General features: G+C 49.4%; 1 protein-coding gene across 2 annotated transcripts in view; it reads left to right on the top strand.

Annotated features, from left to right (window-relative positions):
- Window positions 1-26,221, top strand: part of CLTC (clathrin heavy chain) — a 1,506,669-nt gene that overhangs the window by 964,509 nt on the left and 515,939 nt on the right. For both annotated transcript variants that reach the window (XM_069615119.1, XM_069615118.1), the window contains exon 21: window positions 145-337. In XM_069615119.1, coding sequence (XP_069471220.1) covers window positions 145-337 — 193 coding nt within the window. The remainder of the gene's footprint in view (window positions 1-144; window positions 338-26,221) is intronic.

The following is a 26,221-nucleotide window of genomic DNA, read 5'->3' as shown; positions in this document are numbered from 1 at the left end:
TTTTTTTTAGTTTAGGAAGAGAAACACTATATTGCTCATTAGGTAACAAGCGCTACAAAAAACATGTTTACTACATGACAGCACCATTTTAATTTCTAGAAATATGACTCTAAGGTCATTAATCACTTAACTATGTACTTTCAGGTTTTAATTGAACACATAGGAAACCTAGATCGCGCCTATGAGTTTGCAGAACGGTGCAATGAACCTGCAGTCTGGAGCCAGCTGGCCAAAGCACAGCTGCAGAAGGGGATGGTGAAGGAGGCCATCGACTCCTACATCAAAGCAGATGACCCATCTTCCTACATGGAGGTTGTTCAAGCTGCCAATACCAGTGGTATGTCTTATTTTTGTTGTGAAACCTATCGCTCTGTTGATAAGATGTTGGTCTACATTTAGTTATCTGGCCTTCTCATTAAGCTGTGTGGAGGTTGTGATGTTGTACTTCAGTTTATGCAGACTAGTACTATTTCTGAACTGTGTCAAAGGATAAAGCATTAATAAAGCATGCACTTCTTGGAGCTCCATGGATCGTAATTTCTTCACTAAAATAACTGCAAACCAGAAGTAATTAGGATGATACTTTTATTAAGCTAACTATATCCTGTCTGGCAAATACCAGTATGTTTTTATTTTTTTTAAGATAGTGCTGCAATTCCCTTCCTAAAAATATAAGTTGTTGCATAATGCATAATTAGAGTATTGCTACTGTAAAACATTGGATTATCTCCATATTTTTAAGTAAAGTTTAAGTTGGCATATCTAAATCTCAAGGTGTAAACTAAATTTCATTTTGTCACAGGAGTGCATCATATTGACGAGTAAACACTTTTGAAAATGTAGATGATCACTCGGCCAAATGCTTTTGATGGCGAACCTTGTCCTGTGACATGCTGTACAACTGGTGCTCAACCCATGAGCTGGTCCCAAACTCCTTGACAGTCTGTCTCATTACCCGGTTGCTTTATATCAGCTCCCCTGAAAGTGAGATGGCCGCAAAACTACAATATTCCCGCGGGTTTGCCAACTTTTCTGCCAGTTACACCATCCATTCTGCTTAGTTGCTTACTTTCTTTCCTCAAAGTAGTGATCAGTAGTTCTATTCAGTCTATACATAAACAGATTGACTGCAATACCTTACACTGAGGATCACTTTCAGAGCTCACTTAACTCTAAGATTATGGTTGCGTTTTATATTGGCAGGGAGAGAGCTGGCTAGTCGGGCTGGGAACACGAGCATAATCTGCAAGTATGTGCCCACATTTCACACTAAGCTAATACGCATGTGCCCAGCCTTCACCCTGTCCTTGGAGGCAGTGCCTCAGGCTAAGTTTCCACTGGAGTGCTCGATCCCCTGCCCGCGCACCTTGCTCACATTGGGGTCCTGTAAATAATTATTTCCAATCGCAAATATATAGGTTGTTTCTTTTAAAACTCCGGCAACAACGGTACCAGCAAACTTCAAAATGAAGCAGTATGCATAACCTGCAATATTGCACGCAGAGACTCTGCAACTACGGCCCGTAGAGAACGTCACTGGCTCCCCGTGGCAGCCAGAATTCTCTTTAAGATGTTGACGCTGGGACACAATGCCTTTTTGAAATTGCTCCTCGATATCAATAGGCGAAAGGTTAATCGGTTCAAAAGATTTTGGGGGACCGGTCATTCCTTTCCTGTCCGGGGTGGCACAGGCTTGGAAGTAGCTCCCTGAGTCATGAAGGAAAGGGGAAAAGAACTCTACTTCATGAAACTCCTGAAGACTAGGCTGTTTGCTTATATAGAATCCAGATCATTGGTTTTGTAATTTTGTCTTTGTCATGTTTGTCTCTATGTAGCGCCTGGATGCCCGAGGGCTTTGGTGTGCTATAAACCCAGAGAAATAGAAATAAGCTTAGTCTTAGTGCAGTCAGGGCCCTCAATGAATCTACACAGAATAGTACACAATAATTCAATTTAGACAGTCGGTTATAAAAAATTGTTACTTATTTTAGGCCTTTAGAACACATTGAAAAATAAACCCAGCAGGTAGGACTATCACACAACACTATAATACAAATAAATACAATCGCCAGTATGCTTGCGCATTATACTTCATCAAATAACTCAACCGAACAATGCAGATGCAGTAAATTATGTGAACCAATTACAAGAACATTATCCAAACCCTAACATGAGTGGGGCCTTGTGCCCAAAAGTCAGTCCAACATAATGTTTCTCACATGTAAGTATTTGCTTCGATCGGATCCTTTATGATGGGTTGTTGAGAAAAAAACAAGCAAAGATGAGGAAATTATTGTGGGAATAATTCCTACCTTAGATGCTCAGACAAGATATAGCTTGAGTCCAAGCTCTAGTATATCCCAAGTTAATATTACTTATATTGCGTAACCGGATAATTACGGCTATAGTGCACCAATAGACTACTTACCCGCAGAAATTACTAAATATGATGGGAGTAGAAGGTCAACCCCTAAATATTTCATTACTTAATACTCATTCCTTGAAGAAACATGTTAATATTTGCAAATATATTCAAGAATACCATGTTGACCTCATGTGTATTACTGAAACATGGCTAAAAAGCTCCAGTGGGCGGAATGTTGATCTAGCCACCCCAGAGGGCTACACATTTTTGGGTGAAAACAGAGAGAACAATTAAGACGGCAGAGTTGCTATTTTAGCAAGACAAGAGCGTTCTCTTTCAGGCTGAAATTACTTGCAAAGGATGCAAAATCATGTTCCCAAGGCCACCCCTACCCCCAATCACTATTAATTCTATGTATGAGGCCAGCCACAGATCAATCTTTTTGCCACCAGGGTCAACAGGAAATGTCAAGCATTCGCCTCAGGTACCCGGAACATCAATCGGCAGGAGCTGCATTCTCGGTGGACTGGACAGGGAAGTTCCTGTATGCCTTTCCCCTCATTCCACTCATAGCCAGAGTTCTGCGCAGAATGAAGGAACAGGATTGCTCCATGATCCTAATAGTGCCGGACTGGGCGCGACAGATCTGGCACCAGACTGCAGCATCCATCTTGGTGACCTCCAATTCACCTCCATGCTCATCAATACCTCTTGACTCAGCAGAACCACAAAGTCCTCCACCACGACCCAGCAAGCCTCTCCCTCAAAGCCTGGTTCCTGAACAGCGAAAATGCATGAACTTTAACATTCTGGCGGACTGCTGGGACATAATCGGGGCCTTGAGAGCCCCCTCAACAAGGATCACCTACTTGTGGAAATGGACCTGCTTCGCTAAGTGGTGTGAAACATTGACGATTTAACCCGCTTACAGCTTTGGTAGGACAAATACTACCTTACTTATTACATTTGGCTAAGGCAGGTCTCTCCCTATCCTCCATCAAAGTTCACCTGTCGGCCATATCAGCATACACGACTCCAGAAGCAGTCATTACTCTCTCTTCCGGCCATCAAGATCTTCTTGAAAGTGTTGATGCGTACTCCTCCTACGCCCTCTTCCGTTCCTTCCTGGAGCCTGAATACCATGCTAACGGCTCTCATGGAACCCACTTTCGAACCCATTCACAGATGTGAAATACAATTCTTATCTTGGAAAATGGCTTTTCTGATAGCCATGACTTGAGCCAGGAGGATCAGTGAATTACAAGCCTTGTCCTCAAAACCTCCTTTTACTTTGTTTCAGCAAGACCGTGTCATTTTGAGGACAGACCCAAAATTTCTGCCCAAGGTCTTATCGGAAAGGGCACTCTCAGAGCGCACTGGTTTACCATCTTTCTTCTGGAACCATACATCGCAGGCGGAAAGGGCTTTGCATTCCCTAGATGTGACTAGGGTTTTGAAATTCTACTTGCAGAGAACTAAGGAGTTCTGTGTATCTAACAGAGACTGTTCATTGCCTTCGCGGGCTGCACGAAAGGACAACATATCTCCAAACAAAGTCTGGCAAGATGGGTCTCGTTATGCATTACCCATTGTCATCAATTAAAGGGCGACCACCCCCTCCCTAAACCGCCTTCAGCACACTCCACCAGAGGAAGAGCAGCATCAGTAGCGTTTCGCGCAGGGGTTCCCTTGAAGGACATCTGCAGAGCCACTACCTGGAGCACTCTGCACACGTTCGCTCAACACTACTGCCTAGCAGAAGATGCCAACAAAGAATCTGCAGTTGGACAGGCAGTGCTCCGCCACCTTAGTTACTTACCTGTAACTGTATTTCTCCAGCATTGGTATCTTTCATAGATTCACATGCGCCCACCCGCCTCCCCTGAGAGGCTGCTCCTATGCTATGCACCCATTATTCTGTAGTTCCTACGGTTCAAATTCTGAAGATGGCTGCCTGGAGCGGAGCTCAAGCCCTGCCACCTCATTGGTTGGGGCCATAAAGGACCAAAGTGAGATGGAGGGACTACACAATGGAGTGGCTCATAAACCACAATGGAGTATCTACATGCATTCTCTAGGGGAGAAGGGATGTATATTAAAAAAAATGGAATCATTCATTTTTATCACCGAGGATTCCCGGTCTGACGACTGGGAATATTCAAGCATCTGAATTTATGAAAGATACCAATGCTGGAGGAATACAGTTACAGGTAAGTAAGACTTCTAAGGAGCCTGTGTACTCTCTTCTCCATCTGCTGAAATCGGGGACCCGTGTTGGTGAAATTCAGCGCCCCTAAAGGGCGAAGATTCTAGAAGGCCAACGGGCCTACTTCGCGCCCTCTGACCATGATTGGTGAGAAGGACGGAAGGTCCATCTTCAAGCCCTGCACCAAATGCAGGCTACAGAACATGTTTGTGGAGGGCAAACCCCTGCAATGCCTCTACTGCCTGCACCCGGACCACAAGGAGGTGGAGTGCAAAATTTGCCTCGGGTTCTCCAAGAAGATAAGGGACAGGCACAGTAGACTGCCGACGTGGCTCAACGCCAAGGCCTCTGGCCACTGTGACAAGCATGGTCATGCCTCACCCAGGACTGGCCGATCTGAGTGGTCTTCGAAGTCCCCTGAGGGCGCCTCATCCGTGGGGGCCCAAGATGAGGCCAAGAACCGCAAGTCTGAGTCCACTGCGGGGAATAGTGCGCGATCAACCTTACCATCTGCCTCCATTGCCAGCTGGCAATCGGGCTCCTCCTCGAAAAGGAAGTCCTCTACCATGGCTAAACTTTGTGAGAAATCTGAGAAGCCGCAGACAGAGGAGAAGGTAGAGCAGCCCAAGCAGGCCCAATTGGCTCCTGCAAACAACTTGTCGATGTTGAGTTGGAGACAGCTGCAGCTAAGGGCGTTGACCCTGCAAAGGTAGCCCCAGCAGCTCAGGGGTCCCTTCCCCAAGGTGCGAGGGGGGAAACCGGCTCAAGCCCCGGTTCAAGATCCTTGGGGGGTGAGGGGGTGGCGAGAAGTCCTCAAAACAGCCCTCCCAGGCCATCGCCCAAGCCATGGATGTCTTGTCCACGGACAACGAAGACCCGTTGTCCTTGCACACGGTCCAGAAGGACGTGAATGAGGATGACTGCGGCGGAGAACCTAGTTTTCCTGTTCTGCCCACACCTTGGTATCAGAATTCCTGTTGAAGATGCCTCTGGCGCCGGTACCTGTGGTTCTCCAGGTCCCTGATCAGCCTCCAACGAAGAAAAGGAAGTGTCATCTGACTCCCCCATTCCAACCTCCACCACCACATCGGGTCCCGTCTCCCCAGCAGACCTAGACACAGGTACTAGGATGGACATGGCCACAACGACAAAGTATGACGAGGATATTGTCTCAGCGAATGGCAAATCCCCACATTTGGATACTCCACATAGGGTGTCTCCACCGGATGAAGTGTGATTGTTCCACTCAATGATCTCAAAAAAGAGTTATTGGTACCGGACTCTGCACTCAAATGCCTGAGGTTGCAGCTGGTCGCTCGGAGTACAGATGACAAAGGGAAGTCGAAGACTACTTCTTCGAAGCTGAGCTCAAGGCCAGCGTTGTATCTAGAAAGTTGTTGTACCCAACGAGAAGTCGAGAGTGTCGAGTCGAGAACCGAGTCCAACTGTGGTTCCGACAAAAAAGCACAAAGCGTTGAAGGTTTCGATGTCCTTGCCGACTCCTTTGGAGTTGAAGCTGTCAAAGTTGATGCGGATTAAACCAGCGCCATTTTCAAAGCTGCCTTTGACGACTACCTCGACATTATAGAAACTATTTCAAGTCTATGTCAACCATATAGGAGGAAGACCAATCTTCAGATGATTGTTCACCACCTTTTGGTCTTCAGTTTGGCGCCCGCAATGTGCCGGAAGAATGCATTTCTGAAGAGTCCAGACTAAAGGATTTGTATGATAATCTCCAGTCAGCTAGTAGTTTGGATACCTTGCCAGAATTAGAGTTTGGCAGGCCTGACCGCTCTGAGTATGCAGACTCATCCTACAGAAAGTTGATGGGGAAAGATAATTGAATTTATGGGATAGAGTAGGCCTACTCCATTTGAACAAGATGATATGATCGACATCTTGGACCGGGAGGGCCTCAAAAGGACCCGATTTTTCCATTCCACATGTCTCTACAGAAAAGGTCTCTGCTAATTGGGAGACTCTGGAAACTGCGGCTGCAGTTAATACAAATTTTGTAAGGAAGTACAGGCCTTCCAGCAGTGACCCGGAATATCTCACCAAGCATCCCACTGCTGAAAACCTAATAGTTCAGGCAGCTACGTCAACCAGACAGTCTGCTTATCCTTCTATCCACCCTGACGGGGACGACAAAAGGGTGGATGCCTGGGCATGTAAAGTTTTTACTGCCGGAAGTATGGCTAATGTGACTTGTACATTTTCTAGATTTACGTTTACCCTATGGGACTGTGTGGCTATGCCGGCTGAACACATCCCGGAAGGCAAAGAAAGAGACGGCTTCCTAGCGATCATGAAGGATGGGAAGGAGGCAATGAGTGAAATTCTCCAGTCAGGTTTGGATACTGCTGACAGCATCATCAGATCCATGGCTGTAAGCACAGTCTTACGCAGATTTGCGTTTTGAGGAAGTCAGGGTTTGCACCGGCCGTGCAGGCAAGACTACGCAACATGCCCTTTGCCGGCTCAAGGTTGTGTGGCAGCAAGGCTGGTGAGTTTGGAGAAGCTGCAGACCTCAAAGGCTAAATCCCTTCACGCCGCCATTGGACAATCTCAACAACCCTATTCATGCTCATTTTCTTGGAGGGGTAAGTCCTTTCTTTTCTACTCCTCAATTGGAAGAGGACAAGCCAGACAGATGGGCCAGAGAAGATTCCCTCGTGGTGGATCAGGAAGGGGTGCTAAATCAGCCCTAGTAGCTGCAACTTTAACCTCAGCCGCTACTGCAGCTGCCTCTAAGCCACTCTGAGGCTTTGTCTCTCAAGACCCAAGTGGGAAGCAGACTTTCACAGTAGCTGAACGAATGGTGGGGCATTACTTCAGTTGCATGGGCACTGGAAACAGTGGCCCAATGTTACTGCCTTCCTTTTAAAAAAACAGGCCTCTGGACCATCCACCGGGATACAACTGTCAAAATTCCAGATCCGCTCATTGTGCAGGAGATTTTGACCCTGCTAGAGAAAGGTGCCATAGAACATGTACCTGTAGCGGACAGGAACAAGGGTTGGCATTAACCACTTTGCCATTCTACAAACATGATTTTGCTTAAGTATCCCACGTTTGCACTTTTGTGTAAAATTCGCCATTGGCTGCCACGAGGCAAAAGCCCTTCCAGAATGGCTGCACACCATTCTTTTTCCTCATTTCTCTGAACCATACCATCAGGCCTGGGTACCTGTTTGCCAGCTTACAAGATCCGAATGACCCTATTACGGCTGATCTTGTGAACACCTTAACTGACCTGGGGTTCTCTCACCACATTTTTGCACCTACTCACATCAAAGGGCGGACACTCGACTGGTTAGACTCCAGTTGCAACATCAGCCTTCAGACCAATGCACCATGCTCTTGGTCAGATCATCATACTGTTAACTTCAACATAGTAGCTATTCAACGCCCCAATCAATCTATTGCTCTGGCCATGCCCACGAAAAACAAAAGGGATATAACCAGTGACAAACTTCTCCCACTGATTCTTCCCTCCCTGAGAAAAGCAGCCGCTTCATGCTCTGACCCCTCGATTCTAGCAGAAACATATAATCATGTTATGCTCACAGCACTGAACTCAATCGCCCCAATCAAACTTAGGAAATCTAAACCCCCTGCACACCTCAACGCATGGTTCACACCACTTCTGAGAGTGGTACGAGAAGAAAAACATAATGCTGAATCCCGCTGGAAAAGTCATTGTTGGGCAGAATCCTGTGCCGTGCCCTTAGGGACCACTAAAAACAATTAGACTACAAGTGGTAATACAAATTCACCTTTTAGTACAGGCCTGTACTACACTGTTAAAGTGCTACCAGTAGCGGAGCAGCCAGACTTATCTCAAGAGTAAATGAGCAGTAGCAGAGATTACACAAAGGACCACAATTACTGTGACTCAATCAAACACTGACTCAAGGTTTCAGGTAAAAAAAATATAAGTACATTTATTTTTAAACCATCTGTTATAAAACACTTCACTTCTATAAATTTGAAACCACACGTAAAATACACTACAGACAACCGATTCCACTTGTTTCAGCAAATTCAAGGTTAGTACATTAGGATTTGACAGACCGGTGTTGTGATACCAACGCGTACCTGCGGATAGAAATGACTTTCCGGCAGGCATACCGGCGGTGGGGCACCCGCACACATCTCGCGGCGGGCATGGCCTACCAGGCCTCGGCACATCAGGAAACAGTGACGACGGACGCCTCCCTGGAGGAATGGGGCGCGCAAACCGGAGATCTCCACGCAAGAGGCCTTTGGCTCCCAGAGGAGAGGTCTCTACACATCAACATCCTGGAGCTCCGGCCGTGTTCTGGGCCCTCGGGTCCTTCTTCCCGTCCCTCAAGGGCAAAGTGGTATGGGTCTTCACCGACAACACCACCACAATGTTCTACATCCGGAAACAGGGGGGCACCAGATCCCCAGCTCTATCCAAGGAAGCGCAGGACCTGTGGCACTGGGCCGTCGCCCAGGGGATGTTCCTGATACCCTTCCACCTGGCCGGAGTAAAGAACGCTCAGCAGGGAGCTGCGATCGTGTCATGAGTGGGAGCTCTGGCAGGACCAAGTGGATCTCCTATTCCGACGATGGGGCAATCCCCAGATAGACCTGTTCGTGACGTAGACAAACACCAAGTGCCGGAGGTTCGCCAGCAGGTTTCCCCAGCCGGGGAATATGGGCGATGCATTCTCCTTCCCCTGGGACGGCCTGTTCCTCTGTGTTCCCACCGTTGCCGTTGCTTCTGCGACTCATCAGTCAACTCAGACGGTCCCGGTGCAGGATGATCCTTGTCGCACCAGCGTGGCCGAGGCAGATATGGTCCCCGGACCTTCTGGACATGTCAGCGTCCCCTCCAGTCAAGCTTCCGGCAGACGCAGTTCTTCTTGCCAGGGAAGGAGGTGCGATCCTGCACCACAACCCAGGATATCTGAACCTGCAGGCCTGACTCCTGCAGCACTAGAGTTCGGAAACTACAATATCCCGGCAGACTGCAAGGAGGTACTTGCCAAGGCTAGGGCGCCCTCGACTCTTAAGTGCTATGGACATAAATGGAAGAGGTTCTCTGTCTGGTGCCGTGCACAGAAGATAAACCCTCTACGGATTACAGCCCCTCAAGTGCTGCCGTACTTGCTGTCGCTGACCAAGGCGGGGCTGGCGCATGCATCCATCAAAATTCATCTAGCGGCTATCTCTCGCCACACCAGAACTCTGGGGCGATTGTCGCTGTGGTTGCACCGCCTGGTGAAGGAGTCCATGAAAGGACTGTTCCTGCTCGTTCCCGCCGGTGAAGGCTGCGGCCCTGGCGTGGGAGCTCAATGTGGTGCTGACCAGGCTCATGGGCCCTACATTGGAGCCTTTGCATTCGGCGCCGCTGAAGTTCCTATCGTGGAAGACAGAGTTTCTTGATGAGGCCATCACCTCGGCACGACGAGTGGGAGAGATCCAGTCCCTCTCCTGTAAACCTCCATATCTGACATTCCACGAGACAAGGGTAGTGCTGAGGACGCACCCCTCCTTCATGGCCAAGGTGCCGTCAGACTTCCATCTCAATGAGCCCTTGGTGTTACCTGTTTTCCTCCAGTCGCCTTCGTCGCCGGCTGAGAGGACTTTGCACTCGCTGGATGTGGCTAGAGCACTGAAGTTCTACGTGGACCGCACAAAGAGTTTTAGGAAGACAACACAGCTGTTTGTGAACTTTTGCGCTGTGAACCAAAGGAAGGCCCTTTCCAAGGCTTGCATTTCCAGATGGCTCTCCGGCTGCATCATGCACTGTCACCGGTTGGCAAACTGACCGTTGCCCAGCTGTCCGAGAGCCCATTGAACCAGATTGATCGCTGCTACCACGGTGTTCCAGTCTGGCGTGCCCCTGCTGGACATCTGCAGGGCTGCTACATGGAGGTCGACACACACCTTCACAAGATTCTACTGCGTCGCCCGGGATTCCAGGGAGGAGTCCAGAGTCGGCCAGGCAGTGCTGCACAACCTGTTCGCTTGAAGGTGAGCCTGGTGAGGAGGTAAGAGATGCTTAATGTTGAGCCTTGCTACTTCCCGTGGTTGTGCATGTGTGTACTGCTATGTATTCTTGTATTCATGAGCATGTGAATCCATGCCAGACCCCATGCTGGAGAAGGAACAAGTTACTTACCTGTAACTGTTGTCCTCCAGGATGGGTATGGCATGGATTCACATGCGAACCCTCCCTCTGACCCCTCTGCGGCTCTTCTCTTGGTCCTACTGCCACTTTACATGCTACCAAATCTGAGGAGGGGCTTAGGTAGAGGGCAGTCATTGGCTGGGGGCAGTATGACCCAGAGACCAGTGATTTGTTATTAGGAGAAAGACAGTTCAGAAACGAAACTGATTTTTTTCTTTTACTGAGGATTCCCAGCCTGACGGGGAATATTCATGAGCATGTGAATCCATGCTAGACCCATGCTGGATAACAGTTACAGGTAAGTAACTTGTTCCTATCTTAACAGTCAGTCTGAATGCCTCTGCATAACCAGTCCTTAGGTGAGATCGTTCCATATATGCGAATGTTGGAAATTAAACTAGAGTGCCAGTAATACAGCCGCTCTGCACAAGCAGATAATACTTGCAACCCACTAAGAAGACAGTCCTGAAGAAGGTGGCACCAATTATAGAGTCCACCAAAATCGGTTGACAAATGCGTGAAGACAGAGGGAGTGTCATGATCTCTGCTTCCAAAAGGTCAGGGTTTTCCCAACTCCCTTGGAAGCAGATCCATAACCCAGGTTCCGAGTGCCAACCAGTCCCAATTGGGACCTTTTGGACCCAGTCCTGGCGCCAGTGGCACCAGGCTCATAAATATGCCCAGCGCTGGAAGCGCCGGGCTCATAATGCTTTGGTGGACTTACCTGCAGCAGACCATGCTGCTTACTTGCCTGCCAGTTGAGCCTCTGATCCTCTTCTGTTTGGAACTACTTTTCCTGTTGGGTGGGGCAGGAGCCACTCCCTAGATTCAGAACACTGGAACTCTTCTGGAAAGCAGGAACTCTTTTCTTACCTAGGCGTGGCTGTGGAAGGAGACACCTAAGCACTACAGGAGGCTATTTAAACCACACCCGATGGATGAATCTTGCTTTGCGTTATTCTGCATCCTCTGCAGCAGAACGCTCATCGTGTCTTCTGCATCTGATCCTGGGCCTAAGGAAAAAGGCTTACCATCCTGAATCCAGTCTTCAGCAACACCTATAAAGACAAGAAAGAACAGGTTAGCATTACGGTCTTCAGTGACAGCTCTTCACTTACCTGGTCCATCGGCTGTCACCAACGCCTTCGGCGCTGCATCCCGCATCTGAAAGACAAAACAAGGTGCGTTTAAAGACATTGGGGAACTTTAATACTCACGTGCCATTACTCCTTTCCACATCTAACCCAGTGGGTATTCCGGCACCCTGCAGCCGCTCCGAACTTGTACCTGCAAAATAAAAAGACAGTTAGAGCGCATCGTGAAGCAGGCAACAAGCGCTAACTTACGTGCTTCCAGGCGCTTCTATTCATCACACGGGCTCCATCTTCAACTCACTCGTCATCCGCCATCGCCGGAACCCTGCAAAACAAGAAACATCATTACTAAAGACTTTAAAGACATTAGAATTACTCGAAACTTACCGTTCGTGCAGTAAACGACGGACAGCAGTCCTCTCAAGTCAAGAGGCCTGCTCCCCTTATCCAGTGAAGAAACTGGTTACAGCACCCTGCCCCGAGGCAGATGGAGAGCACGGCGTTCACTTACCTAAGGTGAGAGCGTTAACCTTTGGGGTTCTACAGTAGAAGAGAAAGGGAAGAAGAGAGAGACATTCAATAACCCAGTTCCTTAATCCCATATTTTCTATCTGCAGACATCTTACCCTTCAAGTCAGACATACAGTGCACAGAGGTCCAGCCCAAAGAGCCAGCCGTGTGTTACACATCACCTTTGCAGATACGGTATACGCCCAGTCAAGACCGGCGCCTCTACGGGAATCAGGTGAGCGTTACAGGGAGGCTTCCCGCTGCATTACACACTTCATCAATAGGGAGATTCAGAAATCACTAGATCTACACTTTCTTCATAGCAAGTTTTTAATAAGAAAAGCCCCTTTTCAGCTCTCCTGTCAATATTAGGACTACTAAAAAACAAAGGTACCAAGGATGTCAAAAAATGTAGCACAATCACATGCAGAGTGCAAATTGTTGAGAAATCAGAAATTGATATGCCTTTCTCCATTCTTACTCTAACCACTCTTAGATAGGTGACACACCAGCGCTGCCTAGGTATAGAGGTCTAGTCGGATAGGTATAGATACAACCTTCTTTGTCCCCCCCTTTACCTCTCTTTCTGTTTCTTCTGAAAGATAAACATCTGTTGAGTAGCCCCAATGGTCATATATAGTCTAGAAAGACGTATTGCTCCTATGTCCTGTCCCCTTTCCTCCATACTGTATGGGCGTCTCTTGCTAGGGATGGGAAACGGAACCTTTTTCACCAGAAAAATCATCTTCCCTTTTAAATTTAGATGCGCGTGCGGTCCTGGGAGCATGCGCTGTTCTGACTCCGCCCAGCAGCGCCACTGCCCAGTCTTTTCCGGGTCGATGGGAACGGACCACTTTCACCAGCGCTCCTGGGTTAGGGCTCTGGCCTTGTAATTCCATGCGCTCTTCCCTGGAAGAAGTTATTCTCTTTCTTTTTTCTCTTCCAATTGTCGGGTACTGCTCTACCCTCTGGTGCCACGCTCCTCCCCGGCGCATGTGGATAACACTGGGTTTCAGCCTGCGAGTGTCCCTTCCCAACATCCGACCATGACACAATGCCTTGGCCTAGACCATGGCTGGGACAGCTGTACCGCGTGCAATGCCCTGACTGCACGCTCTGAAGAATCGGCTGGCCAGGTGGAGGGAGCTCTTCGAAAGATCACCTCCAGAGGACCTTAAACTTAAAGCATATGGGAGGAGGAGGAGGAGGACCAGGCCCAAGGTAGGTGCCCTGCTCTCCTCTGCCCCAGTAAGGGCGACTCCTTCCCCGGGAAGCGCCCAAGCGGGAGGGACCTTACGGGTTCTAAAACCAGCAAGAAGACCTAGGCTACTCCAGCCACCGGCACGCAGGCTGAGGGGTTGCCAGGTCCTACGGTACGACCACTGAGGGGCCTCAAGGCTCTATTACTGGGTCCTGACCCAGGGGGCTTTGCCCTAGTACCGGACCCATGTCCGAAGGGGCGCCTGTACGCAGCACTACCAGCACCATGGCCGAGGGCACTCCGCCTACCAGGTCTCAACCTGATGTGCAGGGAAGGTTGCAACCTTTGCTATTCAGCGTGCATGTAGAGACCGGACCCAGCTCAGCATTCACCACGCCTCAAGCAACGTGGAGCGGAACAAGACCAAATGGCTACTGGGCCAGACAAAATGGCGGCTCACCAGATGCCCTTTCCACTCCGAGATCAGGCAGAGGAGCGTGCTTCCAATGGGATTGGACGACACCTGTCGCCTGGTCCACATCCTTGCCTCCACTTCGCAGGAAAGGTCTGCATCCCCCAGCTTGGCAAAACCGGGCACGCCCAGGACATCGCAGCCTCAGGGCCTGGCACCGACACCCACAACAGCCCCTACACCATTGGCTTGAAAGGATAGGTTATTTGAGAAGTTCCTCACCCTCATGTGATCACCACAGATGGGTGCCATCCTCGGGGGGGATATAATCAAGGACATGCTCCCTTCGGTACAGCTACAGGCACCCACTGGGGTGCAGGCCCTTGGTCCAGAGCAGCCCCTGGCTCCCACGTCTGCGCAAATCATGGCAGCTCAGCCACTGGCTCAGCCCCCTCAGCAGCCCCTGGCACTGACGGTCCGCATGCTACAGTTGCCCACTCCCAGCACTCCTCCTGCTCCCCCAGATCTGCAGGACACAACGGCGGACACAGGCAAGGAGGAAGATCTGGACACACCATTGTCCGCCAAAGCATTCCATGAGAGGCTGGTGGGTCTGGCTGAGTACCTAGGCATCCCTCCGACACAGGTGGAACAACCCGAGGCTGAGTTCCTGGCTTAAGTACTTACGGTACGTCCTCCTACTCGAACTGGAATCCCACTTCAGAAGGATGTCGAGGCCTTAGGTAAAAAAGGGCTGAGTCAAGCCACACACTACCCAACCTTCTAACAAGCGTCTCGACGCTAAGTACTGGCAAACAGAGGGGGATTCCCTCTTATTGTTGGTGCAACTTCAACCGCACTCCTCGCTTATAGGAGCGACATCGTTATATTCCAAACAACCGTCGTCCTCAGCGGTATCTGCGTCTGCCCTCCTGGGCAAGGAGCAAAAGCTTTTGGAGGCATTTGGAAAAAGATTTACTCAAATGTCGCGCTCCACCTCCGTCAGGCCAACGCTGACGCCATGCTGGCGGCCGTCAATCAGAAGCTGTGGCGGGGATCACAGACTTCCTCCCAGAGCTCCCTGCTCACAGCCAGGCACGGTTCAAGACAGGGACGGATGAGGTCAAAATTGTGGTCCAGGATATAATGGAATCCACTGTGGCCCACATTGACACCTCAGGCTGAGCCATATGTATTGCCACAGACATGAAGACGACGGCCTGGCTCAAGGCAACAAAATTCAACCCAGATGTGCAAGAGCCCAACCTCACCTACCCTTCGATGGGGGCGACTTGTTCCATTCGACAACAGATGAGGAACTCAACAAGAAAAAGAATAGCTCCCAGACAGCAACATCTTTTTCTATTCTAACTAAGTCCTCTGGTCACCGTTACCACAGACTTGTCCCTAGAGGGATCGGGGTAGGGGAGCTACCCTTGACAGCCACAGTGTCAGTGGAGTATGGTCTCATCAGGAACAGCTGGAGCACATTAACTGGTGCGAGATGATGGCTATCTGGCTTGCGCTCAAACCTATTCTCTCCATGATCAGCAGCAAATTGATCTGCATTCAAACAGACAGCTCCACCTGTATATATTACATCAACAAGCAGGACGGGACCAGACCCCTCCACTGTGCACACTGTCGATTGACATTTGAGAGTGGGCTCTGACGAACAACATTCACTTGTCAGCAATCCACCTTCCTGGAGAGTCCAACCTATAGGCAGACAGGCTCAGCAGGCTGGGAACGGACAACTACGAGTGGCAGTTGAACGAGGAATTACTTCAGGGGATCTTCACCAGGTGAGGTCATCCTCAGGTGGACCTCTCCACCACCAGTACCAACAGTCGATGCCCTCAGTTTGCCTCCTGGCTGGGGCAAGGCAGGGGCTTGTTGGGCGACATGTTGCAGATCCTGTGGAACAACATGAATGCGTACCCTGCCCCATCAACACCCCCCCCCCCCCCCATCAGTTCTGTCACTGGGCAGAATCAAAGAAAATTGACCCATTGACATGCTCGTTGGACAATGTTCTCTCCTCCTCAGTGCACCGGACTCATTCAGGTGTGCAGGTAGACACATGCTGCATGTATCTGGCAGCCATAGGGCCCTACAAGAACTCCTGCGATGACCTCTTTTCATCCACAAATCCGGTGGTTAAGAGACACCTGGCGGGGTCTGACCAGATTGTATCCGCCTATCAAAAGACCACACCTGGTCTGGGACCTTAATGTGGTGCTGGGAACCCTGGCACATAAACCATTTGAACCCATGGCATCCACAGACATTAGACTAGTTACCATCAAGACTTTTCTGCTGGTGAGCCTTACCTTGGCACACCGGATCAGTGAAATTCAGGCCTTGGTTGCTTTGGAGCCATAAACTACATTTCACAGGGACATGGTGGTGCTTGGAACACACGCTGCATTTCTTCCTACGGTTGTTGTCTCCTCTTCCTCCTCCTTTCACCTGAATGAGGAGATGGAACGCCTAACATTCTTTGCTGACCCTAAAGATGAGGCAGAGAAGGTATTGCAGTGCCTGGATGTCGGGTATGCGCTAAGATTTTACCTGGACAGAACCGAGAGCTTCTGCAAATCGGATGCCCTCTTAATCCTATTTGGAGGATCAAAACCAGGCTGTAGGGCATCCAAGGCTTCCATAGCAAGGTGGATGGTTATGGCCATCAAGGAGGCATACGAGGGGCAGCAGCTGCCTTTGCCAGCAAACATATACGCCCACCCCACGGCGGTAGCTTTCTAAAGACATGTCCCGTGGCAGACTAACAGCAATGTGGACTACCCAACACTACTGTCCGATGTCAGGTCGGACGTGGCATTTGGCCAGGCTGTTTTGAAGAACTTGTTTTCTTAAGAGGGGCAACTCTCCACCCTGGGGCTACATTCAGTTGTAATCGCCCACACAGTATAGAGGAAAGGGGACGGGACATAGCAGTAACTAGAAGTTATTCACCTAAATGAATAACATACTGCTAGTCCATAGCCCCCTTTCCTCCATACGTCCCACCCCCCCCCCCCAATAAAACCTGTCATTAGGCAATCGTAATATTGTCGACGCATCAAAGGGGACTGAGGAGTGGCGCCGGTGGGCGGAGTCAGGGGAGCACATTGTAAGCGGATTCAATTCAACACTACAGCTAAGTCAATGCCTAGTCTGGGATGCTGAGGGAAACCCTTATTGATATATTTTTAGGTCCAGTTCGTTTACTCTGGAGGACAACCCTTATATAACACCCCTCTCTTAGAATCCCCCTGACCCCACTGAGCCAAGAAGGTTTGTTTTGCAAATTAAAAGGTTTATTTGAAACTTAAACAATATATATATATTTCTGATGTTTGTTAATCTGCTTAGAATCACATGCTGTGCATAGGTCCGACCTCCAGTGGTCACTGCGGAGTATTGCATTTTGTTTTTCGTAGTCGAAAAGGGGACGTCGACAAGGCGTGTCTGTAACACTATCCCTATAGTGACGTGTGTTGTCCCCACAATCCCTCACGCGTCGAGGTCCCTCAGATTGTTTTTTTCCACCCAGCTACTGGTCGCCTTTACGCGGAGCTCCTCAAGAGACATTGCAGATTTCATCTCCTCGACCTTTGGTCGTTTTCCTATATTAATATAGAACATATCGATCCCCCCCTCGACGCTGTTGTGAAGCTGTCTCCGCCGAGCAAGATCTTCGACGGAGGGGACGAGCGGAGGAGATCCTTCGGCGTTGCCGAACACGTGGCCTGGCCTCGCAGGCCAAATACAGTAGGGAGAGTGGGGGTCGTGGGGCATCTCTAATTCTTTTCTGAGAATGCCTTTCCTTTTCCCCTTCCTTTCCCTTGGGGTGGTTATCACGTTTTATTGCCTCGGCTATGGAGAGGACACCCTTTAGGTTTTGCCCGCTTTGCAAGGGCAAGTTTACTTGGAAGGACAAGCATTCACGGTGTAACCGCTGCTTGCCCCTCGATCACAAGGAGGAAGGTTGCACAGCTTGTCGGCTTCTTAAGCCGAAGAGACTAAAAGACCGTAGGGTCAAAAGGTGGGCGGCCTACGCTATGTCGAAGGCCGACGCTCCACCCACCGGCGCTACCTCCGACAGTGACGAGGAACGTGATACCACGACCTCCGCTACGGAAGTCGTAAACCCCCCTAGAGAGCGCACACGCGCTTCGTCGTCTGTCCCCGGCCCCGACGGGCTCGCCTCACGCCCTGCTTATGGGGATGAACACCCCGGCGACACTGACGCACACAAGACTACACATAAGCACACAACCCATGGCTCTTCTTTGCCAAAGGCAAAGAGAGCATCAGCGCCCAAGGAGACGCAGGTTTCACCGGTGGCCTCCTCGGACCGTTCGGGTTCGAAGCCCCTCTCGCAGCCGCGACCAGCGACTGGGCTTTCGGCAAATAAGGGCGCCGCCCCCAAATCATCGGCCGGAGCGCATCAGCAGAAAGCGCATGCCGCCGTAGAGCGTTCGACACCCATAACGTCGAAACCACAGCTCTCCGCTGACAAACGAGTTGCTGAGAGCTTGGCGAGGATCGTGGTAGCCGACGCCCACAAGCCTACGCCGAAAGACACGTCGAGCGCTACGCAAAGGTCGAAAGACATGCCGAAAACACAGGGACGATCTCCTTCAGTCGAAGGGATTCCCAGCACACCTGAAGGCTTTTCGGAGGGCGACGGGACACTTTCCTCGACGTTATGGGAGAGGTCGAGCCGTTTTCAGCTACAAGACACCAATTTTCCCCCGCTAGACCGCTCAGGGGTACCCCATGAAACCATGGAAAGGCTCCATCTCTGCATGGAAAGAATGGAGAGGTTTATGAATGCCCAAAACCCTCCCACTCCAAAGAGAATAAGAGAAGGGCCTCAGGAGGACCCCAGGGCCAAAATTCCAAGATTAGTCAATCCCCACCAGGACACAGCCTCAGACTTCCACAGTGTGTATGACCTCACTGGGGAAGAAAATTATTTTGAGGAAGAGGATGATTTTATGGACGAGGAAGACAGACGGAACCAAGAGGAAGGTCTGGAAGACAGCCCAGACTTGGTAGGAGAAGGCTTCGGAGAAAATCCAGAAGAAGGACCTTCTCACCCCAGGCAATCACCATCAATATATTCCGACACTGATGTCCTGAACCTAAATCCTCCTGACATTTCGCCTGTTAGAAACACGTCTCCCATTGACGATTAACCCACATTTAATGCCCTGTTGCGCAGAGCAGCAGCACACTTCGAACTGGAAACTGGGGAGCTCTCCCCTGAATTAGACTTTGTAGAAAGGGTAATTAAGGAGAAACCCCCGGTCAGTCAGACAATTCCCCTCCTCGCTTCGGTGAGGAGAAGAATCATCCCTTCGCTGTCCACACCCGCACTAATCAGAGGGGTCAATCCTAGAATTGAAAAACTTTTCACTCCTTCACCCTCAGACCCGCTGTACATCAGGGGACATTCCATTCCAGATTCCCTGGTAGTAACCAACACAAGAGGGAGGGCAGGGGTACCACTTTCCACCAGTGAGGCACCACCTGATAAGGAGGGCAAGCGGTTATATGCCCTTGCAAAAAGAATTACATCCTCGGCCGCCTTTTCGGCAAGAATTGCCAACGACAATTCTTTGCTCGCTAGCTATGCGGACGCGCAGTGGACCAAACTGCGCAAGGACGCCGAAGAAGCGCTGGAACCATTACGTACACGCCTGCTTTCAACTATTGGCGAAGGAACCCAGGTCAACCAGAGTATTGTAAAGAGCTCTCTGGATGCGGCAGAAACTGCAGGATGTTCCCTAGTTCAGGGAATAGTCCTAAAACGACACGTATGGCTGCGCAACTCAGGGTTCAAACCGGAGACACAGGCGTCTTTAATGAATAAACCTGTTGAAGACTCAAACCTCTTTGGGAAAGCGGTGGATGAGGCTCTGGAGATGGCTAAAAAAGAGTTCGATACGATCAAAACTCTTGACCAAATCTCTAAGCCCGCTACCAGGCGTGGCTATGGCAATAAACGCTTTTTTCGTGGCCAACGCCAACAACAGTACGCTGCCAACAATTTCCAGACCAATAGTGGCCAGTACAGCCAAAGAGGACAGCGCCAGGGCAAAGGAAGAGGGCGAGGGTCCACCCCCAGAGGTTCCCAAGCCCTTAACAACACCAAGTGACGCGAAGATTCGCGTCCCCTCCCATGCAACACCGGTCAGGGGCCGGATAACATCCTTTCTTCCAGCATGGGAGGGTATAACGTCAGACCACTGGGTACTTTCCACCGTAGCCCACGGATACTGCATCGAATTCAACAGTTCCCCAACATACAAACCCCCGAGGGGACGACGCATGTCACCGGAACATCTTGCCATCCTTCTACAAGAAGTACAGCAACTGCTGGAAAAAGGAGCCATAGAGGTCGTGCCTCTATCTCAGGTAACGGAAGGTATTTATTCAGTGTACTTCCTTGTACCCAAAAAGGATCTAACCATGCGCCCTGTATTAGATCTGCGCCCAGCGAACAAGTTTATCAAACCCCAAAAGTTTCGTATGGTGACCCTACAGGAAGTGATCCCACTGCTATCACAGGGAGATTACATGACAACATTGGACATGAAAGATGCATACTTTCATATTTTAATGTTGCCAGCGCACAGAAAATACCCCCGGTTCATGATAGAGGGCAAACACTACCAGTTCAGAGTGCTACCCTTCGGCATAGCATCAGCACCGAGAGTATTCACGAAGGTACTGGCAGTGGCCCAACTGCGCAGGTTGTCCATCCCAGTTTACCCTTACCTCGACGACTGGCTCATAACAGGGGATTCTTACGAAACATGCTTCTCCAATACCCAAAAGACTGTAGACCTTTTGTTCCAGTTGGGCTTCTCCATCAACGAAATGAAGTCCAGCCTAGACCCCAGCCAAATCAAACAATTCCTAGGGGCTCTAATTCAAACAAAGGACGGCCTCGTCTTCCCCTCCAAAGAGAGGGTCCAAAACATGTTGTTTCAGATCCCTCAATATGTGTCCGGTCGAGAGGTGACGGTACGCAAAGCAATGCGCTTGCTAGGCATGATGGCGTTGTGTATTTATTTGGTACCTCACGCGCGCCTGCGCATGCGCCCAATGCAGGAGTGGCTCAACAGCCAGTGGTGTCAGGCCAGCGGACTATGGGACGACCTAGTGGTGGTCTCGCAGGCCTTAGTTCTCTCGCTACGGTGGTGGACAAAAGAAAACCTAGAAAAAGGGAAACCCTTTGCCACACCCGTGGCGGAAGCCACTCTAACCCCAGACTCATCCCTCACAGGATGGGGGGCTCACCTATCCCATCAAACTGCTCACGGAGAGTGGACTCCGAACGTAGCATCCAAACACATCAATCTTCTGGAGCTGCTAGCGGTGTTCAAGACGCTAAAAGCCTTCAAGGAACACCTACAAGGCAGGACAGTGATGATCCTTACAGACAGCACCACAGCCATGTATTACATCAACAAACAGGGGGGAACCCACTCTCCAGGACTGTCCAAACTGGCCCAAAACATATGGAAGTGGGCTCTCAAACAGAATATGTTCCTTCTGTCTTAACATGTACCAGGGGAACTCAATCTGCTGGCAGACAAACTCAGCAGAGACTTCCCCCTGCCCGAAGAGTACGAATGGCGACTACACGAAGACATCGTCTTCGACGTCTTCACGCAATGGGGGTTCCCAGAAATAGACCTGTTCGCAACCCTGGAGAACTCACAATGCCAAAGTTACGCCTCCAGGTACCCCCAGAACCAATCCAAGGGGAACGGTCTGTCGATTCAATGGTCAGGGAGATTCGTTTACGCTTTTCCCCCGACTCCCCTTCTCAACAAGGTAGTGCACAAGATGCACCAGGAACAAGTAACCATGATACTGGTGGCTCCAATGTGGGCCCGACAGCCATGGTTCGCTCACTTGATGGAGATGTCTCTATCTCCCCCAGTGAAACTCCCCTGCCCGTACAACATGCTGTCACAAGACAAGGGCAGGACTCTGCATCCATGCCCCCAGAACATGAACTTAGCAGCCTGGCTCCTGAGATCATAGAATTTGGACATCTACAGCTCCCACAGAGATGCATGGACATCCTCAGGGAAGCCAGAAAACCTAACACTCGCCACTGCTATTCTAGCAAATGGAAGAGATTTGTCATTTGGTGCAGAGGAAAGAGCATCAACCCAATTGACTGCTCTCCCACACATTGTTCTATACCTGACCCACTTGTTGGATTCAGGTCTAGTGCTCAATTCCATTAAAGTCCACCTGGCGGCACTTTCTGCATACACCACTTCCCAACTCAAGGTGTCGTGGTGGAAGATCCCTGTTATAAAGGCCTTCATGGAGGGAGTAAAGAGAATACACCCCCCGATAGCTGACCCAGCTCCCGGATGGGACCTTAACGTGGTACTTACCAAACTCATGGGCTCACCATTTGAACCCATGCACAAAGCAACTCTTAAAGACCTCACTCTTAAGACTGCTTTTCTAATAGCTATCACCTCCATCAGGAGAGTAAGTGAACTACAGGCTCTTTCTGTTCTAGACCCATTTGTTACAGTTCACAAAGATAAAGTGGTTCTACGCACTCACCCAAGGTTTGCTCCAAAATTCATCTCAAAATTCCATGTAAACCAGTCTATAGAACTACCAGCGTTCTTTCAAAATCCTTCCAACTTGGGAGAAAAGACTCTGCACACACTAGATGTGCGCAGAGCGGTCATGTTCTACATGGAAAGAACCAGACCACTGAGGAAGACTAATCAGTTCTTCGTCTCGGTGGCAGCAGGAAGAGAAGGGGATGTAGTTTCAAAGTCCACTATTTCTAGATGGATTGTTCAATGCATCACTCTCTGCTATACTCTTGCTAAGAGAGAACTGCCCTTTAGGCCAAGAGCACATTCTACTCGAGGCACGGGGGCGTCCATAGCATTCATTGCAAATGTTCCCCTTGAGTCCATCTGCAAAGCGGCTACCTGGAGTTCTGTGCACACCTTTACAAAACACTACTGTCTAGATGCACACTCTAGATCTGACTCCCAGGTGGGACAGGCAGTATTAAGACATCTTTTCTCTACTGTTCCTTCTCATAACCCACCGCCAACTCCGGGTACTGCTCGCTAGTCTATGCACAGCATGTGATTCTAAGCAGATTAACAAACATCAGAAGACAATGCATTACTTACCGTAAAAGCATTTCTGATGGTTGTATCTGCTTAGATTCACATGCGCCCACCCTTCCTCCCCGCTTGGATGGAAGGAACATAGACATCTTTCTATATTTCTCTCTTTTCTGTACTCACTCACGTCTAGAAGGCTCCCTCAGGGCAGAAAAATACAAACAGAGGGACCTCGACGCGTGAGGGATTGTGGGTACAACACACGTCACTATAGGGATAGTGTTACAGACACGCCTTGTCGACGTCCCCTTTTCGACTACGAAAAACAAAATGCAATACTCTGCAGTGACCACTGGATGTCGGACCTATGCACAGCATGTGAATCTAAGCAGATACAACCATCAGAAATGCTTTTACGGTAAGTAATGCATTGTCATCTGCGCCCGAGACTTGCGAGTTACCGGCGCAATAGAAATGAATAGAAATACACGTCTTACTACTTTCTCTCTTCGCACTCACTCACAGTAGCCTGGGCAGAAAAAATACAATCGGAGGGACCTTGGCGCTCGAGGGATTTTGGGTACACTACACGTCACGATAGGTAGTGTTAGACACACCTATGCCGACGTCCCCTTTCGGTCCCTGAAAGACAAGGTGCAATACGCTGCGGTTACCACTGGATGTCGGACAATATACACAGCATGTGAATCTGAGAAGATAGAACCATCAGAAATGCTATTACAGTGAGTAATACATGCCTTATTGGAGCAATCGTGGATACTTCCTCAGGGAAAGCCTCGCCATTCAAGGTGAGAGCTCAACACATTCTGCAGATGGTAACAAAATTACAGAATGCTCAGCATCTTCTGGCCTTCGATTTTCTGACGTTGCTCGGTCTCATGGCATCCTGCATTTTCCTGGTGCCAGAGGCACGTTTGAGAATGAGATCCCTTCAATGGGCTCTCAGGACACAATGGTCCCAATTCTCAGGCAGGATGTCGGACCAACTGCAATTTCCGAGCAGAGTTGCTCAGGACCTTCTCTGGTGGGCTTGCAAGGACAACATCCTCAAGGGAGATTCATTTTGGCAACCATGTCTGGAGATAACGGTAGTGACGGATGCCTCACTCACGGGGTGGGGACACCTCAACAATGATCTGACAGTCAGCAGTCATTGGTCTCTATCGTAGTCCAAACTACACATCAACCTTTTGGAACTGAGGGCGATCAGACTAGTGCTGAAGGCCTTCCTGCCCTCTGTACGGGGAAAGAATGTCCTGATAATGATGAACACCACAGTGACTATGTACTATCTCAACAAGAGAGGAGGTGTAGGGGCACTACCACTGTGCAGAGATGCAATGCAGCTCTGGTTCTGGGCAATATAAGAAGGAATCTCTGTAGGCAGTTCACCTAGCTGGAGAGCAGAACACGGTGGCGGTCGCTCTGAGCTGGCAGAGCAGTCTCCCACAAGTGGGAACTGGCTCAGGAAGTCCTTCAAGAGATCTTCGCCCTTTGGGGAACCCCTCAAGTGGATCTGTTTGCGGCCAATATCAACCGGAAATATGAACAGTATTGCTCCAGGGAATTTCAAGAGGAGCTCTAGGAGACCCATTCATGGTGTACTGAGGTTTTCCACTCCTGTATGAGTTTCCTACCGTCCCCGTAATTTCTCTCGTGATCACGAGGTTGAGAAAGTTCAGGAAATCCATGATCCTAATTGCTCATGATTGGGTCATGAGGAGCTGGACCTTCTGGACTAGTCAATCTGCCCTCCAATACGTCTTCCACAAAGAGAGGCTCTTCTCTCGCAAGAGGAAGGTTGGGTTCTCTATCCTGAGGTCAAGACTCTGCCTTCACGCATGGATTCTGAAAGGCTAAGATAAAAGGATTGGGACCTCCCAGATGACGGAATGGAGATTTTGCTTTCGGCCAGAAGGCCAGCAACTAAATCTTTGTACCATTGCCGTTGGAATAGGTTCAGCAACTGGTGCAAGGATAAGAATGTGGCTCCGTTTCTATGTGATACATCTATGCTGCTCTCCTTTCTGTTACATTTAGCCAATCTGGGGCTCCAGATTGGAACCATTCAGGGTTGCCTAGCAGCGCTTTCCATTTTCATGCGATATTCAGGTGGAGCATTCATATTTTAAGATGCCTTCGATTGTCCACTTTTTGATGGGTTTTACAAATGTATACCCTCCAGTTCTGTTCAATGTACCGGTTTGGGGGCCTCAATCTTGTATTAAAGTTTTTGACATGTGTTCCATTTGAGATTTTACTTTCATGCCCTTTAAGGCTCATGACATTAAAAACTGTTTTGCTTATCGGAATAACATCAGCCTGCAGGATAAGCAAGTTGCAGGCTCTTTCTTGCAAACCTCCTCATACTACTTTCTATAAAGATAGTCACTCTCAGGGCAAAACCTTCTTTTTTGCCAAAGTTAGTATCCAACTTGTCACGGAAAAATACCTTACCACCATTCTACCCACCTTCTCATCCATGAGAGGAGGAGGAGGAGGAGGAGGAGGAGGAGGAGGAGGAGAGGCTACATAGACCAGACCCAAAAAGGCCTCTAAGATGTTATATATCCAGGGTGGCTACATTTTGCCAAGTTGATCAACTTTTAATTGGATATACTGGTCCCAAATTGGGCCTTGCGGTCACCAAACAATTAATTTCCAGATGGGTTATCCTGTCTATTGGTGAATGCTACAGACTAGCGGGCAAGGACCCACCAGAAGGCATAAGGGCTCATACCACAAGGAGCATGACAACCTCAAAGGTGTCCCAATAAATGATATTTGTTCAGCTGCCACTTAATCGTCTATCCATACATTTGTAAAACACCGTCTGGATTCTTCCTCCAGTCAGGGAGGACTTTTTGCAAAAGCTGTCCTCCATTCGGTCCATGATCAGATCTAATTGGTACTCCCTCCAAATTATTACTGATTTTGGAGTCTATCATAAGATGGGGATTACTTGGGAGGAGACAATCCATTCGAAGAACAAGTTACTTAACCCTTGTAACCTTCTTTCGGTTGAATGTTCCTCGCACGTATTCCTAATTGCCCCTCCCAGGCTTCCCCGCCATACATTTTACGTGTTATTACACTCTACGCT

This window comes from Ambystoma mexicanum, chromosome 9, assembly GCF_040938575.1.
Source record: "Ambystoma mexicanum isolate Mex_15411 chromosome 9, UKY_AmexF1_1, whole genome shotgun sequence".
Classification (NCBI taxonomy): domain Eukaryota; kingdom Metazoa; phylum Chordata; class Amphibia; order Caudata; family Ambystomatidae; genus Ambystoma; species Ambystoma mexicanum.
The sequence above is the reverse complement of the archived record's forward strand: the minus strand, read 5'-3'. Positions and strand labels throughout refer to the sequence as shown.